General features: G+C 46.2%; 2 protein-coding genes across 2 annotated transcripts; one reads left to right on the forward strand and one right to left on the reverse strand.

The window, feature by feature from the left end:
* Positions 1 to 1534: 1534 nt before the first annotated feature.
* On the reverse strand, positions 1535 to 10607 carry HAUS1 (HAUS augmin like complex subunit 1). The gene is made up of 9 exons (XM_084225324.1): positions 10481 to 10607; positions 9222 to 9396; positions 8081 to 8216; positions 6920 to 7054; positions 5845 to 5968; positions 5270 to 5335; positions 3981 to 4052; positions 2833 to 2880; positions 1535 to 1882 (listed from the first exon to the last, which is right to left on the reverse strand). Exons 1-9 carry the CDS (start codon positions 10532 to 10534, stop codon positions 1823 to 1825), a joined length of 870 nt encoding a protein of 289 aa, XP_084081450.1. The 5' UTR covers positions 10535 to 10607; the 3' UTR covers positions 1535 to 1822.
* A 3110-nt stretch (positions 10608 to 13717) lies between these two features.
* On the forward strand, positions 13718 to 21301 carry ATP5F1A (ATP synthase F1 subunit alpha). The gene is made up of 12 exons (XM_084224832.1): positions 13718 to 13875; positions 15008 to 15086; positions 16096 to 16265; positions 17040 to 17213; positions 17291 to 17457; positions 17587 to 17735; positions 18646 to 18797; positions 18928 to 19152; positions 19257 to 19364; positions 19886 to 20030; positions 20245 to 20395; positions 21074 to 21301. The coding sequence occupies exons 1-12, from the start codon at positions 13816 to 13818 to the stop codon at positions 21153 to 21155; spliced, it is 1662 nt and encodes a 553-aa protein (XP_084080958.1). The 5' UTR covers positions 13718 to 13815; the 3' UTR covers positions 21156 to 21301.
* The last annotated feature ends 1645 nt before the right edge of the window (positions 21302 to 22946 follow it).

The following is a 22946-nucleotide window of genomic DNA, read 5'->3' on the forward strand; positions in this document are numbered from 1 at the left end:
GGCTCAGCAGTGACACACGGCTTGGATGCAGCTGCTGGGGATTTTTTCTTTTCCTCCTTGAGTTTCCAGTGCTAGGAAGCAACACGTGGCAGTGTTTGGGCAGCTCTCCAGACAGTCTGGCCCTGCTGCTCTCTAGATTCAGGCTCTTCACGTGCTGTGAAACAGCAGCAGCTGGGGAGAGGTGCAGCTGCTCCGTGGGCGTGGGGTGTGGAGAACAGCCCCAGGCTTCACAACCAGTGCAGCACCTCATGATGAGGTGGAGCTATGGAAGTGCCACAGTCCCCAGGAAATCCTCCCAAGCCTGGAGTCATGGTTACACGTGTGAGATAAAAAATCTTCTCCTTATCTTAGCCAGCTAAGTCTGGAGGCTCTCATTAAAAAGCGGGGCTGGCAGCACCCTCAAGCCCTTATCTATCCCATCTTTGCATCCCAAAGAGTGATTAAAACACTGGAGCAAATAATTTCTAATTTGCTTTTAAGAGCTTCCAGTGATTAAGATTCCTTAACTGCCAGGCTATGACCTCCACTGCCTTACACTGGCTTTCTTGTTAGATCATTCTTTGATGTCTACCCAGCCATGTTCTGATGTCTTCCAAGACTACAACCTCTTTCCCCTACCACAACAGGAAAATCAGATTATATTCTTGTTCTTTCCAGGTTTAAACACCGTTCCCAGGGCTTTTGTGTGGATTTTGTTCGTAAGCAGTAGCTGTACCTGTAATCATCCCTGCACTATGCTGCCTGCTCCAAATTTCATGTCAGTTACCCCTGAGGTAATTTCTCTTCAGCCAGTTTAGCCCTTGAATTTTCCACTTGCTTTTGCCCTCATTTCCTACCCCAGAGGAGTGAAGATAAATAGCCCCAAAACTAAGGCAACTCACCCTTTCTTCACAGCTTGATTTAAACACCTAGAACTAAACAGCAACTCCTCCTCCTGTATTAAAGAGGCTGGAGATTGCCATGGGCAGTGGCTCTCGGGACACCCCTCCGTTCCTCCCCATCACAGCAAAAAAAAGGAGAGGACAGAGGTCACACCTGTGTTTTACTGACACCAGTCACCAGTGTAATTTTGCATCTCTCTTCCTGCAGAGCAGTGGAAAATTGACTTTTGCAGTGAAGCAACAGCTCTCATGGCCATAATCTCTTGCAACTCCAACTGCAAACAGGTTGTCACTGAGACCACCACTATTTGCCTGGATGCTTCCCACTATAAAAAGGCCCATGCTCAATGTCCTCAGGTGCTACCACTCTTTCTAGGTGTTGCTTTTTCCCCATCCACAGGAGATTTTCTGATTCTTGGCTTTGGAATCAAATGGTTTCTAAAAGCTGGCACATGCAAAACACTTCTGAAAGTGTGGAAGGCTGGTGTGGTGATGGCATGGAAATAACAGGGCTCATGGAACCCTTGTGGAAGATGACATTTGAGGTAGAATTGTTAAGGGCAATCTGACTTCAAAATCATCATGTCCCACAGGGGTTCTGCAAAAATACTGTTTTCAGACCTAGAAAGGTCTTACTGTGTGGTTTGTTTTTTTTTTTTTTGTGCTGTTTGAAAACTATGCCTGCCTGCACTATCCATAGAGCTGCTTGACAGGTGTGTATCAGAGGGAAAAATAACTCATAAAGACAACAGCAAGTTTGGATGCTATTTAATGAAAAATAGGTGAAGTTTATAAACACAAGGACAGAGAGAAGAACACAGCAGGAAGCTGCCAAGGTACAGGTAAGAGTTCTGAAGTGCATTGCTAGTGCAAGTAGGTAGGCAACAGAAAGAAAATTATCTTCCACATAGGCTCCTTCAGGTGAGCTGGGGTTTGCTGGGCTATGTCAGCTCGAAAGGCACAGCCTCAAGCTCCTTTGTAAGCTCTTCATCCAAGGCTTTCTGCCAGGAGAGAAAACCAAGAGGAATCAGGGACCACGAGACAGCTTCCACACACTGCTAGCAAACAAACGCATCTGCAGCGATCAAACCCTGGGAGGCTGTCAGCAGTGATGGATTAACCCTGGTGTTGAGCTGAATGGACTTGTCACTGCAAAGGGCAGACAGCCACAGAGAGCCCTCCAAACGGAGGGCTGGACAAGCTCAGCTGCCCTTACTCTGAGCCCCAATGTGATTTTGGACACGTCCCAGCTCACTGGTCCTCCCCAAAGGTGAGCATTCTGACCTCAGAACAGCCTCAGGCTAGTAAGGGGAGCTTGTACTCTTGAATCAAAAACAAGTGGTGTACCAACACAGGCAGTCTCACCTGAAAATGTGCAAAATGCTCTTACCTAGATGTGATTTTTGATCACAGGTTTAAGGCTTACTACTTGTGCTTTACAAGCAAGCAGGCAGCAGCCCAAAGGAACAAAAACATGTTTTATGGGGCTCAAACGTGGCTCAGCTCACTCAGGAAAGCTACATATGAACTTCCCAAACAGCTTTATAGTGTTTGGCTCAACAGCCACACCTGCAGATTACACAAGCATGGAGGAAATGGGCACTGTGTCTTACAGGGCAAGGTCCCCATTGCAGTCTACAAGGCAGGTGTTGACAAAAATAAGTCTGGAGCCCCCTGAGAGTTCAGGAGGAGCAAGGAAGCTTCTGAGACCTACAGTGGGTGGATAAACATTCCAAAAGGCAAAATTCATGGGGATACAGCTACCACTGATATCACTGTGCCCAACTGCCTTTGCAGCTCAGACATCACTCCACCAGTTCCCCTGATCAGTATCTACAACTTCTGCATCACCAAATTTCCCCATGAGAACCTGAAGATTACAGTCTAAGGTGGGTAAATCTCTAATCAATTAATACATGTAGCTCCTGGAAAGATAAAAAAAAACCCTTACAAGTTCGTTTTTCGCTTCTTCAACCTTCACTTGCGCCAGGGGAATGCTCTAATGAGAGAAAATGGCATAACAATCAGCATTTCATCAAGAAACAAGAGTCCCTGCACCTTTACAAGAGTCTAATGATGAGCCTCAGGTGAATTAATAGACAATTAATGAAGTTTTGTGTACACACTTCACATGCAGAGGCTATTGCCATTAAAAGTCTAGTATTAGTTTGGTTTGGGCAATCATGTATTTTTCAAAAGTCTGGTACGGCCTAAAGTCTAAAAAAACCCTTCATTTTAAGCAATTTTCCAAACCTACCAATCAAGGGACTTGATTTCAACAATACTTGTGCAAGAATTTTCCAAAGCACAATTAAGTTTGCAGGATAAACCTCCCTTCCCTCCTCCTGCCTGCACCAGGGGCTCTTCCCTGTCTCCACTGGCAGCAAGGCTGGAGGAGCGAATTGGAGAACTTAATCCCATTTGGATGTCCTGTTCCACTTGAGGGAAGGAGGGAGCTGCCTCTTAGAGGAAGATGATTAAACAGAGCAGCAGTCCCACCTTTCTAGCCACAGCCTTTCTTTTTTTTTTTTTTTTCCCTAGGAGCAAAACATCAGTGTTTGTATGAAGGAGAAGAGAAACTGCATTTTCACAGAGTACACAGCACCCTCAAGAGAAATCAAAGGAAATGATGGAGCAGCCAGTTTAGAGGACAAAAACTATATTTGGCTATTTCTTCAGGATCCTTAAAATCCTGTTCAGAGCTCCAAACTCTGCAACACATGCTGTGTCCACCACTATGGCCTGACGAGCATTACAGCTAAAATACTGGTAAATCTCAAGAGCTTGGTTATGTTAGGGGATTCCTTTTCTTCCATATTTCTTTGCCCAATTTCTACCTAATTCACCTGAATACTAATTTACCCAGCAAATTAGTATTCTGTCTACTTTGTTAGAACAAAGTTTGCCTGACAAGGAAACTTAATTTCTTGGTTTTGATTAATAAATACAGATCAAGTCTTTGTTTTGCATCATTAACAGACCTGTAGGACATCTACCTGTCCACCAAAGGCATCACAAAGATATATCCCTTACATTCTGAAGTCCACTAAATACAAATACTGATGGCAAATACAACATAACAGTGGAATAAATAGTTACAGGAGGTAAATCAAGATAGGATGACAGTTCTGTCTTCAATGGCTGTATTTCTTTATGCAGTGCAACCAGCTCCTGCAGAGAGAGAAACGCAGATCATATTCCAAGGAATTATTTGTAGAATTGATGGAAATGAGTGAGATAGATCCACAGTTACCTACAACATTTCAGAATTTGAGAGATTTCATCCTCTATAAAACACAAGGAAAACCAAAGTTTTGCACAGCAAAAAGACTCTCCCTTATACTTATCAAGTGGAAGTAACTTCTTTTTGGGGCTGCAAACTGAGTACCTTCCACAGTCCTGAACTCTTTTCAAACAATCAAAGTTAAATAAAAGTTAAATAAAAAAGATAAAGTAATTTGTGCTGCCCATTTCACTGATGTCTTGGCAAAGCAGCTCTATAAATGTCAAGGAGTCAAACCATACCTTATGCTTGGGCTCTAGAAGATGACAAGCCTAGAAAATTTGCCTGTGGCCTTTTGGATGCAAAATTCCAACAAAAATTAGTTCCGGTCAGTACCCTTGTGCAACACTGGGCAATGTGAGCACTGCCACCCAGTGCTGGTTGGAGAGAAGCACAACAGAGAAATCAGGAAACCTATTTTCACTGCTCCACTTGAAAACATAAAGGAAAAGATAACAAAGTAATAAGGAGAAAGACTTGAGTTCCCATTACAATAACAGCAAAAGATATGAAGCTGTGTTGAGTGCACAGGACAAAGATGTAAAATCTGTAGTTACTAACTCAAGAAATGTGCTTATTCTTTAAGATGTGCCACTAGGCTTACAATAAAACTGAAAAATGTTATGTTTAAAGACACAGCAAAAAAAAAAAAAGCACACATAGTGATTCTGAATTTGGGTTTCATTTGACCTTATACCCTTTTTTCTCAAGTGTTTGGAAGATATTTACTTCACACAAAATAGCAAGAACGCATGGGTCATGCAATCAAGAAACTGCAATACACAGGTAGCCATGTAATGGGATATAGTCCACAGAATATCCACTCTGTTTACAACACGGATCAGAAATAAAGGAGGCAGATCTGTTTTCAGTGGCAGGGAATTTATTCTGTGGAAATTCTCCAGTAGATGCCTCTAGGAGAGACAAACCCACCCAAAAGAGCCCAGTTAATGGGAATCCACCTACAGGATATTTATTTATGTTTCCTTTGGCCATTAAGATTTGTTCAGGCAACCAAAGAGCAAACTACAATTCCTGAAAGCACCCAACAAGCAAGCTGGCCTGTCCCACTGTAGCAACATCCCTCTTGTATCCAAAAACCTACCTCAGATGATTTCACAAGTGCCTCATGTGTTAGGGATTTGTCCAATCCCCTGGCAATAAGCTCGTCCTGCAAACGGGAGAGAGCACAAAATGCAACAAGGAGAAAGATTTCACCATTTCCTTCTGTTTAAATCTGAACAGGCAGAGAAGAACACAGGTTGTCCACAGCAGAAATGTGTGCTATTGGAGCCACAGCTATAGCTGGTGTACAAAATGAGGAGAAGGGCACGCAGAAAGGCTGAAGAAAGGCTTCTCAGGAAAATGTCAATTGTAATCAACACTCTCCATCTCGTGTTTGTCAAGGTATCAGGTATGGCTTTACTTTAGCCATAAAGTAACCTGCCAGAGTTTCTCAGGGAATGAGGAGACAGCCCTGTACTGATCACAGGATGGACTGAGGAGACATCAGCAGGGACAACTGAACTATATTCACATGTTGTCCTGTTAGCTCAAGAGTCCCCAGTACTGGAGTTTAGGAAGCTTATGGAATGTCTCTGTAACTACAAATTTGGGCTCAACCAACCATGGCTGTGTCATCCCGTCACAGTGTCATGTAAGAAAACTCCTTCCATCTACCTCAGCATTATGTATCCTTATGTTCATATCCTTAGATTTAGCTGTCAGGAACTCCGTGTTCTTGGCTCGAGTCTCAGCTTTGGCCACTAGTGGTTCCTGAGATTTCTTCAGATTTTCAATATCCCTTAAAAAATAACACAGAAAGAAAAAGCTGTTACATTCAAAGATGTATCAGTATACAAACACTGTTACTTACCTATGCTCGAGCTAAACTCTGCAATACAACAAACACAGGAAGGATGAAAACTGTATTTTCCCTGTGAGATTTTCCAATGGAAACATATACAGCTGTTACCTCCAGAACACCACAGACCAGGGAAAATAGAGGCAAAGAAGAAAGCCACATGCCTAAAAGCAAAGCGTAATAGTCTTATGCATACTTCCCTAACTTACTTAGAGACCTGTTACACGAGCTAAACCTCAGATCAAGAGGAGGCAAACCTGCAGAAAGCACATGGGAATCTCTTTTACAAGCCCAATTACCACTTTAAAAGACAAAAAAAAAAAAACCCACTAGAAATAATTAGACTGGAAGGGAGCTCTGGAGAGCATCTGGGCCAGCCCCCACTCAAGGCTGGGGTTGATCGTGCTGTGCTTGGCAAAGCCCTTCAGACTACATCCTCCAGGGAATGGACTTGACACTGATTTTTTTTGGTTTTTTGAGTTATCACTGTTATTATGTCTTCTACACACTGGTTAAGGGAACTTGTTACCTGAGAATGGCTTTTGTTTTGCCTCCCTTAGTCTGACTACAGAGGCCATGCTAAGAAAATCAGATTTGTCTTCAGCCTCAGACAAAAGTAACTGGTGGAAGATGGAAATTTGTATCTGAAAACAGCTTGTAGATCACTTTTGCTTTAAAATAATTGGTTTGATGTTTTCCCAGATCTCTTTTGACTACTGAAAGTATCCATAACACATGGGTTTCGATAGTTACTTCCAAATACTTTGAATTGGAGATGTGTCAAACCCCCAAAAATTCAGTTTTCCTTGTTAGTTACCATAACCAACATTGCCCAAGACAGAAATCACCAGTATTACTTTAACCTTTCCCTCTTCCTCATCCATTACTCACTTCTCTAACTGCTTTTCCACCATCAGTGCTGAAGTTAGTTTTTTCGTGAGGGTCCTCAATTTCTGTTCCATTTCTTCGTTTTTTGATTTTGTTTTATACATTTCCAAGGTCATGTCATTGATGGCACTGTAGAAGCTGGTGAAGAGAGAATCAGTGGGAATGCTTAGGAGCCAGATCTTCTGAAAGTCAGAGTTGTTATTCTTTTCTCCACACTTTAAACTAATTACTTAGTTTCCTCTTGATGTTATGGCAGGAGTAAATTTAAATAAGACACTAAGGGAATTTGCTTTCCATAACTAACACATATTTCCATGTGGAAGGGAAAACAGCCCAGCAACCTGAGTAAGAGTGAGTGAACAACACAACTGGCACTCTGGTGAATAAAACCACCATGAGCTCCACTCCTGGCTTGCCTCACTGCCTTTGAGAGAAACTGTATTCAGACCCTGAAAAAGGTCACAAGATGTGCCCAGCAGCATCTGAGTATCTTCCTCTTCCCAAGTGGCCCAAAGCTCTTCCTCCTCCAGCCCAGCATCTGAGTATCTTCCTCTTCCCAAGTGGCCCAAAGCTCTTCCTCCTCCAGCTCAGGAAGAGAGATGTAAGTGCCAAGATCCTAAACATCACATAAAAATTGGATTCCAAGGCAGACTTTGCCCCTTCTTTGCTGCAATGCTGCAGTGCCATGGGCCAAAGCCATGCTAGGAAGAGAGGCCCAAGGAGAACAGATGCCATTTCTCCATGGCAGAGGGAATCAATCTCCTCTCATGAACTGAGGCCAGATGAGACAGACAAGGATGAGGAGCTGAGGCTGGAAGACCAGTCACAATTCCCCAGTCTTTGCCTAAACAGTGTGAGCACTGCTGTAGCCTGGGATACCTGGCACAACAGTCACCAGCCTGCAGGCACTGGCCACAAAAGCATGAGGAAAAGGAGGGATTTAACTCCACCCCGGGCCCTTCTCAGGCTTGAGAGCCTTCCTGTGCTAGGATAACCTAGTGCTAGCATTTTGCGCTCACTTCCCATGCACTCCAAAGCTGCCCAAGGGGTGAAAAATAAGCCTGACAAATAAGATCCCTAGTGCCAAGTTTGGAGCTGCTGATACGGAAAAACAGAGGAAAACAGCACAGACCCTCACCACGAATGCAGAGTGTGAAGAATTACCTGGTAAGAGACGTGTCCTCCACTTCGAGCTCTATTGCACTTTGTACCAGATCAGTGAGGTCTTCGTTGGCCTCTTCGGACATTTCTCCTTCCAAAATACCCAGGGTTTCTCCAAGAATATCACGCCAGAAATCAGCTGGAAAATATATGCAACCCAATTTTTTTTTCATATTATTGTTCTTTTATGGAACTCTGCAAAGCTAGAACCCAATGCCACACTGGAAACTTGGCCACCTCCCTGCTGTTGGGGGAAAAAGACACTTTTAATAAAAGGCTTAAACATGCCAAAGTGCTGCCATATCTTTGTTTGTCAAAAAAATTCAGTGTATAAAGGGAGAAAGCACTGCTACACTCCCTCCCTGACCAGTTTGTCTCCCATCAGACAAACAAGAGCTCACCCTTGTGCTACAGCAACAATCACATACAGGTCACCTCCCACAAAGCTCAGCCTGAGCCTTGTTCCTGGCAGACCCAGGAAGTCTGTCTCCATCTTTTTTTTTTGGTGGCAAGGCACTTGAAGAAACAAAAACCAAACACGTTTTCTTACGAAAACATCTTCCTGCGTACCATGCTGGCCTTTGCACAGAAAAGTAAAATTCCTTCCTGAGAAAAGCCTGTGAAGTGACAGTCCTTTATTATGTGTGTTAAAAATATACTGTGGTCCCCTGAACCCCACACGTGCTCAAAAAAACCCAAACAAATGAAAAAATAGTCACTCTAGGCAGCTTCAGCCCAACTTAATCATCTCAATGTTGTTTCAGGCTCCTCCAGGGCTTTCCTTAACAGTGGCTTAGCACCAGCTCAGAGTCTTGAATGAGCTGCAGGGACACTTCCCTCTCTATCCTGGCAATATTTCCATGCTGTGCTATCCAGCCCAGCAGACTAGGAGGTTTTCGGAATTAACCTGCTTGTCTACATACATGGCCCACTCAAGATGGCTTAAAAAATTGTCCTTGAGCAATCTTATGTCACTGTAAATTGCAGTAAAAACTGCATTTAAAAAAAAAAAAAGCTGAGTCTGTTTCAATATATTTGGAACATATATTTACATATGTTCCAAAGTTTTCAACAAATACAATCTTCAAGATCACTCAGAACAGCCTGACTCACGCCGAACTGAGAAATGGAGCTTCAAACTCACCTTCTGCTTCATACTTGCTTGCCCTGTCCTTCATGTCCTCTATCAGCAACTTAACATCCTTGTCTCTCTCTTCATTGCACTCCATAATTTCATGCAAAATATCCACTGTCCTTTCATTCACCTCATATTGTGGAATAGGCACATCCCCATATAATTTCTTTAGCCATATAGTAACCTGCCAGAGTAGGGAGGTAAAAGAGCAAGCCATCATGTGATATTACAGAAAATAGCTGATAGACGAGAAGAATGTAAACCACTGCAAACTCTGCATTCCTGAAGAGCAACTCCTACATCAGTCCAGGAGGCATGGGAGTCCTACATCAGAGCAACTCCTACATCAGTCCAGGAGGAAAAGGGGAGAAAAATTCCTTTGTCTCTTCTTTAAACACCCTCTGTGGTCTAGAAGACTATATTATATCCTTTTTAATCTCCCTCATTTCTTGAAATACCTGCTTCTCTCCATGTGATAAATTTTTTTTCTTTTTATTCACGCTTGTTGGCTACAGACACAGTAACGATCCAAGAGATGTTAAATAGGCGTTTGGGAAAATGGTGAACACTGTGTTAAAGCGTGTGGGATAAAAGTTCCCAAGCCATCACTGGAAACAGTCTCTCTGCAGTAAAGGAGGAGAGCCACAAGCCCTGCAAAGCAGTTGTACGATCAGAAACAAGGCCAGAAATAAGAGATCAACACAGCACTCTCAGGTAGGCCTGTGATCGTGGAACCATGGAATTGTTTGGGCTGGAAAAGCCCTGCAGGATCATCAAGTCCAAGCATTCCCCCAGCACTGCCCAGACCAACACTGACCCACGTCCCCAGGTGCCACATCCACACGGCTTTGGAGACTCCACCACTGCCCTGGGCAGCTGTGCCAGGCCTGGACAACCCTTTGAGCGAAGAAATTTTCCCTAAGAGCCAACCTAATTAAATTAGAAAGGTTAGATTATGACCAGTAATAACTGAAGAACACGTAAGTTCTACAGCATGTAACGAACATAAACTCTTGCATAAGCCTGCCTAATTAACCTGACGGAGAATGGACGCAGCCGTATAACTTTTAAGACTTAAGCCGTATAACTTTTTTCTCCCTAGCACCTCCTCCCTCATCCTGCTGCCGTACGCGCACACAGAGCAGCAGCGGAGAAAACCACCGCACCATAAGGCGCAAACAGCACGAACGATGTGCCTGTCTGTGTGTGTGTGCGCGTACGGAAAGCTGTGAAGAAGAGAGAAAGCGAGCCCCGCCGGCCCCCGTTACCCGTGTGAGCTTCTCCTGGAAGGAATCGCCGCCCGGTGTTCCCGCCGCCGCCATCCTGCCCGGAGCCTGTCGGGAGTGGGCGGCTGAGGGGCGGCTGAGGGGCGGCGCCGCCGCGGCACGGCGCAGGCACCGGCTTACCCCGGGGCCGGGGAAGTAGGGATGGAAACGTGTTTAACAGTTAATCGGAGCGTTAAACGCTCTGAATCGAGCCGTCTGTCGGTTAAGGGAAGATGTTAAAGAACGCGAAACGAACCCCAGCAACAGAAAAACGAAACAGAAGAGATGCAAGGGGGGAGGGCATCAATAAGTATCGCAGAAAGATGTCTGGGGGTGCGGCTGGACATGAACCCAGGGTGCCCAGGTGGGTAATGGACCCTGTGACACAGCCTCAGTGTAAAAAAAATAGGTTCAAAACTGTTGTAAAATAGTTGATAGATCGTTAAGCATGAACTGTTGGTTTGGTTATTGTAGAAGGGGTTAAAAGGGTAGTTATAGGAAATACGGTACTCAACGTACCATATTACACCTAAATAAAGTGCAGCATCCCCCAAGCGAAACGAGCCAGCCTGGACAGACCTGTAATGGGCCAATCGAGCGCCTTAAACCCTCATGCAAACGAAGGATCCAAAAAGAAACCGATCCAAAGGGACCAAAAACAGGATAAAAAGGGGCTTCTGACCCACTGAATTTGTGCCGCTTCCTTTGGGACATCGCTGCGTCGCTGCCGAGCAGCCCCAGCGCCGGCGCTGCAGCACCCCCGACGGCAACGCTCCCGCTCGGCCCGCGGGCCCCCTGCTTTAGGCCTTTCTTTTATTATAATAAATGCTGAAATCACTCTAGTACCGGGAGTCTGCTCTCAGTTTTAACACCAGGGCAGTGCCCGTCCCTGTGCCGGCACTGCTGAGGCACCTCCAGCGCTGGGGACAGCTCTGGGCCCTCAGGACAAGAGAGACCCTGAGGGGCTGGAGCGTGTCCAGGGCAGGGAACGGAGCTGGGAAGGGGCTGGAGCCCCAGGAGAGGCTGAGGGAGCTGGGAAGGGGCTGAGCCTGGAGCAAAGGAGGCTCAGGGGGGCCCTTGTGGCTCTGCACAGCTCCTGACAGGAGGGGACAGCCGGGGGGTCGGGCTGTGCTCCAGGGAACAGGGACAGGAGCAGAGGGAACGGCCTCAGGATGGGACAGGGTAGGTTTAGATCAGATATTCAAAAAATTATCTTCACAAAAAGGGGTGTGAAGCCCTGGATGGGGGGAGTGGTGGTGTTAGTTCTTAACATCCATATGGGTTTTTTTCAGGCACTTTTACAGAAATTTGAGTGATTTCCAAAATAATCAGCATGGAAAGAATTGGTGAAGAATCACCTTTGGTACAACACATGCCAAGGTAGCTGAGGGTTTTTCACTTAACCTTTTCAATTTCCTGAAGGGGAATCCACCGGAATCTGTGGCTTTACCAACCTCTCTGGATTACCAGAGGGACTGATCACACTGCCTGAGTTTCAGCACTTTCTCACTGCAGACCAAAACCTGTCTCACATGTGAGACATAAAATCATCCTCAGCTGCAGACTGAGGGGTGGTGGGGGTGGGGGGCAACAAGATTTAATTCATGAAACAGATAGCAGCTAACAAGCAAGCTCTGAGTATAATGTCCATGTGTTAGAGAAAACAAATTACTTGTTGGTGGAATTGCCTTCTCAAGCTTGATATGCTTCAATGATCTCAGACCTAGGGGGAGGGTTAATAAAGCTTGGGAAGGAAGGATGTACCACCGATAGCGGGCACAGAGAATGCAGAGTTTACAGGCCACAAGGACATCTGCTTGAACTTCCAAGATGAGAAAGAAACTATTAGTGAACCCAGCATCTGTGCTGAAATCAGCTCTGACTGGGTAAACAGTAATTCTGGCAGGGGGAATCTGTGACAACTGACCCAAGAGAAGAGAAAGACTGGGCATGAGAAACAGTAGAATCATTAGCCAATAGAATACTAATTAATAAAAGAACCACGTAACACATAGCCAGTGAACACTAGTTCCTTTGTATGCTAAAATGTATAAATTGTGAAGCATTTTGATTGTTCTAGAATACCACTAAGCACCCAGTCTTGCACAACCCTGCAATAAATAATCAATGTCTCTCTTGTGCGTCTAATTATTGGCTTATTGCACAACAGGTAAGGAATCAAATTTTTGCAGACAGCATTGCACTGCCCCCACCCTTTTCCTACCTGTGACACTGAGCCCCACCAGCTTTGCACCCCTCAAGATTTAATCAGCAGCTGTAGCAGGACAGCTATGATTAAGCAGCTGCATATTGTGAGCATTGTGTGCTTGGCTTTTTTAAGGAAATCAACATGATTCCAAGAGGAATGGCTGTTTGGATGAGAGCCAAGAGGATTGAAGTCAGCAGGACTTAACAGTCAGTACCTGGGAGAAGAGTAATAATTCTGGCAGTGGGAGATTGTGGCCAGCATCTAATTGACCACCAACTCAAAACAAACTAACTAAAATGAAAAGTGAGAGATTTAACTAGCAAAGAAGGGTCTGAGTGGTAATTAATTGAAGTGGTAGTTAATGGAATGGTACTAACAGAGAAGTTATGTAACTTGAAAGCAATGAATGCTGACGCCTGCTGGTTGCTAGAATGTATAAACAGAGTAACGTTTTGATGATGGATAGCCTAGACACCTTCTTTGTGCTAACTAGACAAAGAGATAGAAATACCTCGCCTCGGTGTGTGAAATGGTGCTGCACACAGGGAAACAAGCCCGCGGGGTAACACTTCTGTCCCCGATTCTGTCCGTGTCCCTGCCCCTGTCCTTATCCTCGTTCTCTTCCGTGCCCTGTCCCTACCCTTGTCTCTGTCCCTTTCCGTGCTCCTGCCCTTGTCACTACCCGTGTACCCGGCCCCTGTCCCTGTCCCTGCCTCCTTCCTGTCCCTATTCCTTCCCGTGTCCCTGCCCTTGTCCCATCTCCGGTCGTCCCTCACTCCCCGCCCCTTCCGCCCGCTCAGGGCCACTTCAAGGACACATCCCGCAGCGGGCTTTTTTCCAAAACCGTCATTTAGGGATTTTTTTTGTTGTTGTTATTGTTTGGTTTTTTGTTTTGTTTTTAAAAATTATTTCTATTATTTTCATTGCCTATTCTACCTCGTGTGTAGACGGACAGACACGCATCCACATCAGGTGCACGGGAAGCAGTTCCCTTGCGCTCCCCGCCCCGTGGGCGCGGCCTCGGCGCCAAAAGGGGCGTGAGGCGCCGTCGCCATTTTGTGTGCAGAGCGCGCGGCCGGCAGCCCTCAGCGTTCTCCCGCCTCAGCCTCCCCCGGGACCCGCCGCCGCGATGCTCTCCGCCCGCGTGGCTGCCGCCCTCGCCCGCTCCCTGCCGCGGCAGGCCGGCCTGGTGAGCGCCATTCCCGCCCGGGAGTCGGCGGGGCCGGGGGGACGCGGCGCCGCCGCCATCTTGGGGGCCGCGGTGACATTGAGGGTGTGAGGGGGTGACTTCGGAGTGTGGGGAGGGAAGCTCGGGGTATGCTGTCAGCGCTGTGGGACAGACCCCGCTGAGGAACGGGGTGTCCTTGCGCGGGCTCCGGGTAGTGGTTTAAAGCTGTCAGGGCAAGGTCAAGGTTATGGGGGTGTGAGCGGGGTGAGAGGTTTATCCCGTGTTTGTGAGGAAACGGAGGTTGGGAAAAGCCGTGGGAAAAGCCTAACACCACTCTTGCCAGTGTTTCCAATGCATATGAACGGGGGAGAGGCCTGCTCGGGGTGCAGGATATTTTATGGCATCACCGTTGCTGCATGGTGCTGCACTGGGAGCCTTGCTTGAAGTGCAAAAGCATGATCTTATAATGCATTTATTATCACAGTTTTTTTCCTTCTTTAGTGTTCAGAGTTGGCCATGAGAAGAGTTTTTTCCTCAGCAAGGGTGATTAGGCATTGCGGGGGGCTGCCCAGGGAGGTGGTGGAGTTACCAGGCTCAGAGATGTTGAAGGGTGTAATGCACTTAGTGCCATGTTCTAGTTGGCAAGGTGGTGTTTGGTCATAGGTTGACCTCAGAGCTCTTTTCCAAACTAATTGTGATTCTGAGGTATTTTTGTTACAGTGGTTTGTGTTTTTTTTTTTTTTCCTATGTGTTTTAACAATACCAAAATCACTGCAGTTAGATTAGTGTTAGAAGACACAACCTTTTCTCTGCAGAGCCCTGAGTGGTGCAGTGATTTCTTTGTGCCCCAAGGTTCTCATGTTCAGCACAAAAATGACAAACGCAAGGAGGTTTCTCTTTGAGAGCTGCTGCAGCGATTGATGGTGACATCAGCGCACTGCAGAAAAATGCAGCGAGGGATTTGGAGCAATCTCCTTCATTATTTGTCCTTTCTTAGTGGTGCCGGACTTGGTTCCATAGCTGTGAATGGGGTGCTGTGGAGCTTAGCTCAAAGCTGAGACGCACATAAGCAACTCAAGATCAAAGATGTGTTAATCTCTCAGCAATTTTTGCATGATTAAAGCAATCTTACTGAAACTATGGCTTATTTTAGGTTTCCAGAAACACCCTCGGTGCAGCATTTGTTGCTACAAGAAACCTCCATGCCTCCAAAGCATGCTTTCAGAAAACTGGTGAGTCTGAGGAAGGTTTTGAACGTGGTTTAAGAATTTGGTCTGTCAGACAAAAAAGGAATTTGAATATGGTACATGTTAGTTGACAGACCTTCAGGACATTTATGTTCTGAGCATATTTAGGTGAACTGTTACTTGGTCACATCCAGCAAACCGCATTTTAATACCTTGACAATGCCCCCAGAGCAGGGAGTGGCCATGTGTCAACTGGCTTACATAGAGTACCTGCTTCACTAGCATTCCAGTCACCTGCAGCATTATTTGAAAATTATTTGAAAAAAAATGGCCCCAGATTGGAGTTGCCTGCAGCAGAATGAAGGACTGGCTGACTTCCCCAGGCCTTCCTGCGTTTGACCTTGTGTCCTTGAGCACAGCTTTATTATGCTGCCAGCAGTCTGGTGTTTAGAGAAGACAGCTGCACTGTGTAGCAGTGTGTTTGGCAGTGCCTCGCACAAAATTTTTTAAGTGGTTTAAGGTGATTAAGGACAATACTAATAAGTTTTACAGTGTTACTTACTGTTTCTTAGCTGAGGAGTTAACAAGCTGTTGGAAGTCAAATTGAAGTATGGAGAATATGTTTTTATATCTTACATCAAACTACTTGCTCCTGAAACATAATGAAATTTATTTATATCTGTTTGGGTTTTGGATCACAAATCATTTGGCAGGGTGTTCTGATGTATCCAAGGCTAAGTGACTGCTCTGCAAGCAGGCCTGTTCTGCCTGGGCTTGGACTGATTAACTAATCTAATTAGTTTCTGGGGATAGAAAGCATAGGACAGTGGATAGCTACCAGGCCTGTTTTGGTTGAAGCTAGCTGGTGATGATGAATTGAAGCTGTTTTTATTAGCTGGGAATACAGAGGTTGGTATTTATCTTACCTGAGTAGTGGTGTTGCTAGCTAAACTTTGGAGCACAGCTGAGAAAGGGCACCTTGTGAATTCGAGGCAAGCTTACTGAGTGCTTATTGTACCTTAAGATGCTAATCTGATTTCAAACATCTCCCCAGGTACTGCCGAGGTATCCTCCATTCTGGAGGAGCGCATCCTGGGAGCCGACACCTCGGCCGAGCTGGAGGAGACGGGCCGTGTGCTCTCGATCGGTGACGGTATTGCCCGCGTGTACGGCCTGAGGAATGTCCAGGCAGAAGAGATGGTTGAGTTCTCTTCTGGGCTGAAGGTAAGCTCCACTTAGCACAGGGTCTCTCTTTAGCACAGAGATACTAAAAACATAGATTTTTAAGGAGAACCGGAGACTATGCTTGGATCTACCGCTGTGGACATTGCATTAGCTTCATTGCGGCTTTACTATGTAGTAACTGGTGATTTTTTTTTTTTTTTTTAATTTATAACATTGCTTTTAGCGTCAGCATCTGATTCTTAGCCAGCATTTGAACATTTGAGCTTTGTCTTCATTTAGAAAATAAAAGGACTAACCTGGCACTGGATTTTTTTCCGTTTTCAGGGTGTCTTTTCTGTTTGCTGTTTAATAATGACCTCTCTGCTTCAATACATTATGCAGCTTGCTGGATTCTTGTAGTCCTATCAGTGGTTAGAGTTAAAACCTGTCTCAAGAGTACTGTAACAGCTCTTTGAGCATTTTAATGACCTATTTCACCTTGGGCAGAGAAGAAGCCAGTCCTTTTCTCTTGTCCAGCTTCTAAGCAAGGGAGTAATGTTGTACTTGAAGCATGCTTAGCCTTTCTGTTCTTTTTAGAGAAACAATTGACTTGAGTGCTAGGCTGCTGGGGTATAACTGCCTGGTACATTGAAAACTTAGGCAGGTTCTCTAGCCAGTGAGGAAGGAAATAGATACTTTAACCTTGACTAGTGTCACAAGCTTGAGGTAGATCATGTAGGATTTTCTACATAGTGAAGTAATCATGTCAATATGAAAGTTTTTATGTGTGTCAGTATGGATTTTCTCAGAGTAATGTGATCTCTGTCCTCCCAGGGTATGTCCTTGAATTTGGAGCCTGACAACGTTGGTGTTGTCGTGTTTGGTAATGACAGACTGATCAAGGAGGGGGATATTGTGAAGCGGACTGGGGCCATTGTGGATGTTCCCGTGGGGGAGGAGCTGCTGGGCCGTGTTGTGGATGCTCTGGGCAATCCAATTGATGGGAAGGTAAGAGTAGCTGGGTGCTGAGCATCTCTGCTGTTATCTGTGTGATACAGACCTCAGGAGTTTTTTCTCTCTTTTAGGGTGCTATTGCATCTAAGACACGTAGGAGAGTTGGCTTGAAGGCCCCTGGGATCATTCCCAGGATCTCTGTGCGTGAGCCCATGCAGACTGGGATTAAGGCTGTGGACAGCTTGGTGCCCATTGGTCGTGGCCAGCGTGAGCTGATCATTGGTGACAGGCAGACCGGGTAAGTTAAGTGCTCAAGCCTAAAATGTTCCTTAAACAGAGACTCAGGTACAGCAGAGCTGGACACAGGGTTGAGTAAGGGCTGGGAGAACCTTGGGCAGCTTAATTTACCAGCCTCTCTGTTCCACAGGAAAACTTCAATTGCTATTGACACCATAATCAACCAGAAGCGATTCAACGATGGCACGGATGAGAAGAAGAAGCTGTACTGTATCTATGTTGCAATTGGCCAGAAGAGATCTACTGTTGCTCAGCTGGTAAAGAGGCTCACTGATGCAGGTATGGATTTTGCGAGATGGTTGAGCCTGGCACCTAATGGCATCCTGTTCTCATTGTAATGATGAGTTCTTCTGTCACCTCTCCTGGCTGCAAGTGTAGACAAAATTCATACTACATGAGTGAATAACTCAGTTTTGTGAACCCCTGTCTGGGGGAAAGAATCTCATTTTTACTGTATCACAATTAGGAAGACTATTTTGAGGCCCCCAAACTGTTGAATTGCTTCTGGGAAAGTTGCCCTGTGGTTTTAGGTTTTTTTTCAGCAGAGTTGAAAGCTTCATCTTGGCAGTCAGGCAGCTTGGTGACAAGCTGTGGCCTTCAAATTGTCATTGACTTGGCATTTGTCCCGTGTGTTCCATGTGCCAGTCAGTGTGAATGGCAGTTGGAAATGCAGTGAAGAGTTTTCACTGCCCAAACATAAGGCATTAAATAATAGCATATCTTCAGAATCAATGATTTCCATGACCAAGGCTCCACATTTAACTGAGCTTGCAGGTGATCAGGCACTTGACCTCATGCCTGGTAGTCCTGGCAGCTGTTACATAAAACCCTACATTTTAGGGACAGTAATTTGTTACAGACTGTCACAGAGGAGTCTGCTGTCTTACAGCAGTTGGGAAACTGTGGGCTTTCAGTGTGACTTTTTTTTAGAAGACATACTTGCCTTAGTTTTCAGCTTTGTTTTAAAGGGGAAAGAAGTTACTAAGTGTTAGATGTTAGCTGCCGCAAAGTTGCTCTTGAGACTTCTGAGTCAGTTTTGCTAGCAGGTGTGTTCAGCTGGGCTTTCCTGTAGCAGCACAGGGACACTGTCTGGATGTGCTTCAGTACTGGTCCTTCACATGTTTGTTGTGTTTGCTGATTTTGGGCCTGGTGACACAAGGCACTCAGTGGTTTCTCCAATCCTTTCCAGATGCCATGAAGTACACTATTGTGGTGTCTGCCACAGCATCTGATGCAGCACCCCTGCAGTATCTGGCTCCCTATTCAGGCTGCTCCATGGGGGAGTACTTCAGAGACAATGGGAAGCACGCCCTCATCATCTATGATGACTTGTCCAAACAGGTCAGGAAACTTTGGTTTTAGGCCTTGTGGTGTGGCATTGGTGTTTGTAGCTGTAAGAACACCTCAGGTTTAGAAATGTAAAATGTTAAGTGGGGTGCAGAGCTCTGAAGGCTGTCTCTGCTCCACACAGGCCGTTGCCTACCGTCAGATGTCTCTGCTGCTGCGCCGCCCCCCTGGCCGCGAGGCCTACCCGGGTGATGTGTTCTACCTGCACTCTCGGCTGCTGGAGAGGGCAGCCAAAATGAACGACTCCTTCGGGGGTGGCTCTCTGACTGCCTTGCCTGTCATCGAGACTCAGGCTGGGGATGTGTCTGCTTACATTCCAACCAATGTCATCTCCATCACTGATGGACAGGTAGGGCTTCCTCACAGCACAGCATCTCCGTGGAGCTTAGCGGCTGGTCTCTGAGGAGACCTCCAGGCTTCTAAACAAGATAATGATACAATTCTATCCTGCAGATCTTCTTGGAAACTGAGTTGTTCTACAAAGGTATCCGTCCAGCCATCAATGTTGGTCTGTCTGTGTCCCGTGTGGGTTCTGCTGCTCAGACCAGGGCTATGAAGCAGGTAATTGGGAAATTGCTGTTCCTCCTCACGCTAGAGATGAGTGTGAATAGAGAAGGATTAAAGCTTTGGATCTCTTAGTGTTAGGAAATTATAAAAGAACAAACTTCAAATATCTCTTCAGTGCTTCTGTTGCCTGCTGAGAAAGGCATGTGAGAAAGGGAAATGGTGTCTGCATGAAGATGTGGGATTAAATTTTGATGTGTTGAGCTGGGTACTCATCACTTAGAAATAGAGAATGCTCTCTTAACTGCAGGTTTTTAGTCCAGACTAAATTATCTAGAATTAGACTAAACCTAGAATTAAAGAGATTTAATATCAACAGTTGCTGTTTCAGCGGAGAAATGGTGTGGTTATGTTAAAGTATGGGATTTTTGTAATGTTTATAATCATCTGTCAGTTTTTAGATTGATTTGTCTGGAGTGCAAGGCAGAGCTGACTTGTAACACCTGTCAGCTGCCAGCTAACCTTCACTCCTGGACACACTTAGAGGTAATGTCTGTGGCTGTGACTGTGCCCTGCAGGTGGCCGGTACCATGAAGCTGGAGCTGGCTCAGTACCGGGAGGTCGCTGCCTTCGCCCAGTTTGGCTCTGACCTGGACGCTGCCACGCAGCAGCTGCTGAACCGCGGCGTGCGCCTGACAGAGCTGCTCAAGCAGGGCCAGTACGGTGAGTGTCCTGGGCTTGGCAGGTCGGGGTGCTACTGGTGCGTTGTGCTAACAGGGTTGGGCTTGGTTAGCATTTGTGTCTGTTCTGTGCACATGGTACATGCTGATTTGCTTGAGCTGAGCTGTCCGTGTGCGCTTGGTGTTCCAAGGACTCTGTAGTCTGTTGTGTCCTGATGGAAGAGTTCCAGAGGTGTGAGTGCTGTCTTTTCCTGCAGTTCCCATGGCTATTGAGGAGCAGGTGGCAGTCATCTATGCTGGTGTAAGAGGTCACTTGGACAAGCTGGAGCCCAGCAAGATCACAAAATTTGAGAGTGCTTTCCTGGCTCATGTACTGAGCCAGCACCAGGACCTCCTCTCCACAATCAGGTATGATGGTTTACATTGTTTTATCCCAAGGGTGTTGATGTCTGGAGTGCAGGTAATGGTCACTGAGCTGTTGGTTTAGTGTATCCTAGAATATCAGGCGTTCAGTTGGCTGTATCAAAACTGGGGGTTAAATTAGCCTTCCTATCCCATCTGCCGTCCTCAGCTTCAGCTCTTAGGAAAAGCAGCTGATGCTTAAAGTGAACCTTCTTGCAATGTGTCTCCTCTAACCTGTTCCTGACATCTCTTGGTTGAGTCAGTTCCCATATTGTGGACAGCTTTGAGCTGTTGGAGTGCTGTGGGTTAAGTGCTGCCGAGTTAATTGTTGGGGACTGAGTATTTCCGTAGTCCTGTCTTGGAAACTGGTCCTGGCTTTTTTTGTGATAAAGACAATCGTATGCCTTCTGTCTCTGGGGACGCCTTTGTAGGTTGGGCCTTGTTGGAATTCATATAGCTGTTCTAAAAGAATTTGTGAACAAACTTGAGTTCTTAAACAGGACTGGCTCTTTTAGGAGAAGGGACATTCTATCAGTGGGATGGCTTCATGCATCAAACAAATGTGTTCATTTATCTACTGAGTTTGTTAGAAATGGGGAGGTTTGTTGTTAAGCTTCTGTGTTTGTCTCAGGGATGACCCTGTTTTGATTGCTATGTCAGAATTTAACTGAGCTCTTCCCACAGGACCGAAGGGAAGATCTCAGACCAGACAGAAGCAAAGTTGAAGGAAATAGTCACAAAATTCCTGTCGACTTTTGAGGCATAAACTCATAAAACTGTTCTAACAGACCAGGCTGTTATGATCAGTGTTCCAGCTCCGTCAAAGACGACAAAAGCATGTGCGACTTGAATGTACAGATCTCGGTGAGAATAAAGGTTCCCATGTAAAAAGGCTTTGTTCTGAATGTAAAAGTACCGTGTTCTGTGTGATTGCTTTTTGTCTGTACTTCTGGCTTGCTCTTGAGCCTGTAGAACCACACATCTGAACCCCCCTGGACCCAGCCCTGCTAGTGGAACTCTGGAAATCAGGGGTATCCTTAATGCTTGAGTGGGCAAGCTCCCCTTACACGAACCACAAGAGTGACAGAGGTGTGGGACCTTCTCAGTGTTCATCATTTGTGCCAGGCAGCTTATCCTGCAGAGGGGCAGGCAGTGCAGCTGGGGGTCACAGGGATAACCCACTGGACTTCATAGGAATCTCTTAACTGCCTGACACTGACAGATCATTTCTTGGAATTGTTGTCTGACCCACCCTGCGGCCTGGCCTTTGGAATACTGGTCTTTGTGTCTTGGGACTACTGCAGGTGTAGCTATCACAGCAGCAATAGCTAGAGATTTAAATCTGAGGATCCTAGAATGGTTTTGGAGAAGATTGTGTCGCTCCACCCTTCTGCCATGGGCAGGGACACCTTCCACTATCCCAGGTCACTTCAAGCCCTGTCCAGCCTGGCTGTGGACACTTAAGGGATGGGGCCGCCACAGCTGATCTGAGCAACCTGTGCCAGGGCTTCATCAAGCTCACAGCCAAGAATTTCTTTCCAATATCCCATCTAATCTTGGCCTCTGCCACTACTAAGCCATTACTCTTTGTCACTCCAGGCTCATGTAAATAATCTCTTCATCTTTCTTGTCAGCTCCTTCAGGGACTGGAAGGCTGCAATTAGGTCACCCCAAAGCTGCCTTTTCTGCAGGCTGAGCAGTCCTAATTCTCTCAGCAGAGCTGCTCCATCCCTCTGTTGCATTGTTGCCTCCTCTGCACTGGTTCCAGCAGCTCCAGGTCCTTGTGCTGTTGGAGCCAGGGCTTGGGCAGCTCTGCAGGTGGGGTCTCAGCTGAGCCCAGGGGCACAGGGGGCCAGAATCCCCCCTGCCCTGCTGCCCACGCTGGGGGATCAGCCCAGGGCAGGGGGGTCCAGGCTGGGGCAGGACTGATCTTGATGCGTGCGCTGTCCCCAGTTAACTTCCTGTACAGGAGTGTCCTGCCTCCCACTTCAGCTGTGGAGTTACAGGCAGCTGGAAACATTCTCAGGCAGTTCAGACTAACAGGCTTCTGTTGTTAATGGCCTGAGTGCTTTGAAAGAGTGGGCTCTGCAGTACTGAGCAAAAATAAACACACACTTGAAATCCAGAGATGGCAGATACCTTTCTGGGAATAGTTAGTGCTGTGCTCCAGGAGGAGGATCCTGTGGTCCTGTACTCCTTCATCATCTTGTTTCTTTTACTGCACAGTCCCAGAAGAGGTGGTTGGGGGGCCTCACAGGTGGGAGGGAATACTGATGTGGAACATTTCCACCCTGATCTGCCCAACATCCCATTCCTTCCAGGACAGCTTTTACAGCTTGTGACTCCGCCCAGTGACTAAACCCTGGTTGCTACTTGTTGCTGGTGTACCATGTTTCATGTGCTGCTCTAGTATGAAAATCCTGAGCTCAAAAGTATCTTAGTCCAAAACAGACCTATTTTTTTCTAGTAATGTAACTGTTCCTGAGTGGTGCTGTGGGCTGCCCTGGCCAAGGGCTGGGGCTGGCAAGCTGGGAAATGGCAGTGGATCACAGAATCA

Source organism: Fringilla coelebs (genome assembly GCF_963513975.1).
Source record: "Fringilla coelebs genome assembly, chromosome: Z".
NCBI classification, from domain to species: Eukaryota; Metazoa; Chordata; class Aves; order Passeriformes; family Fringillidae; genus Fringilla; species Fringilla coelebs.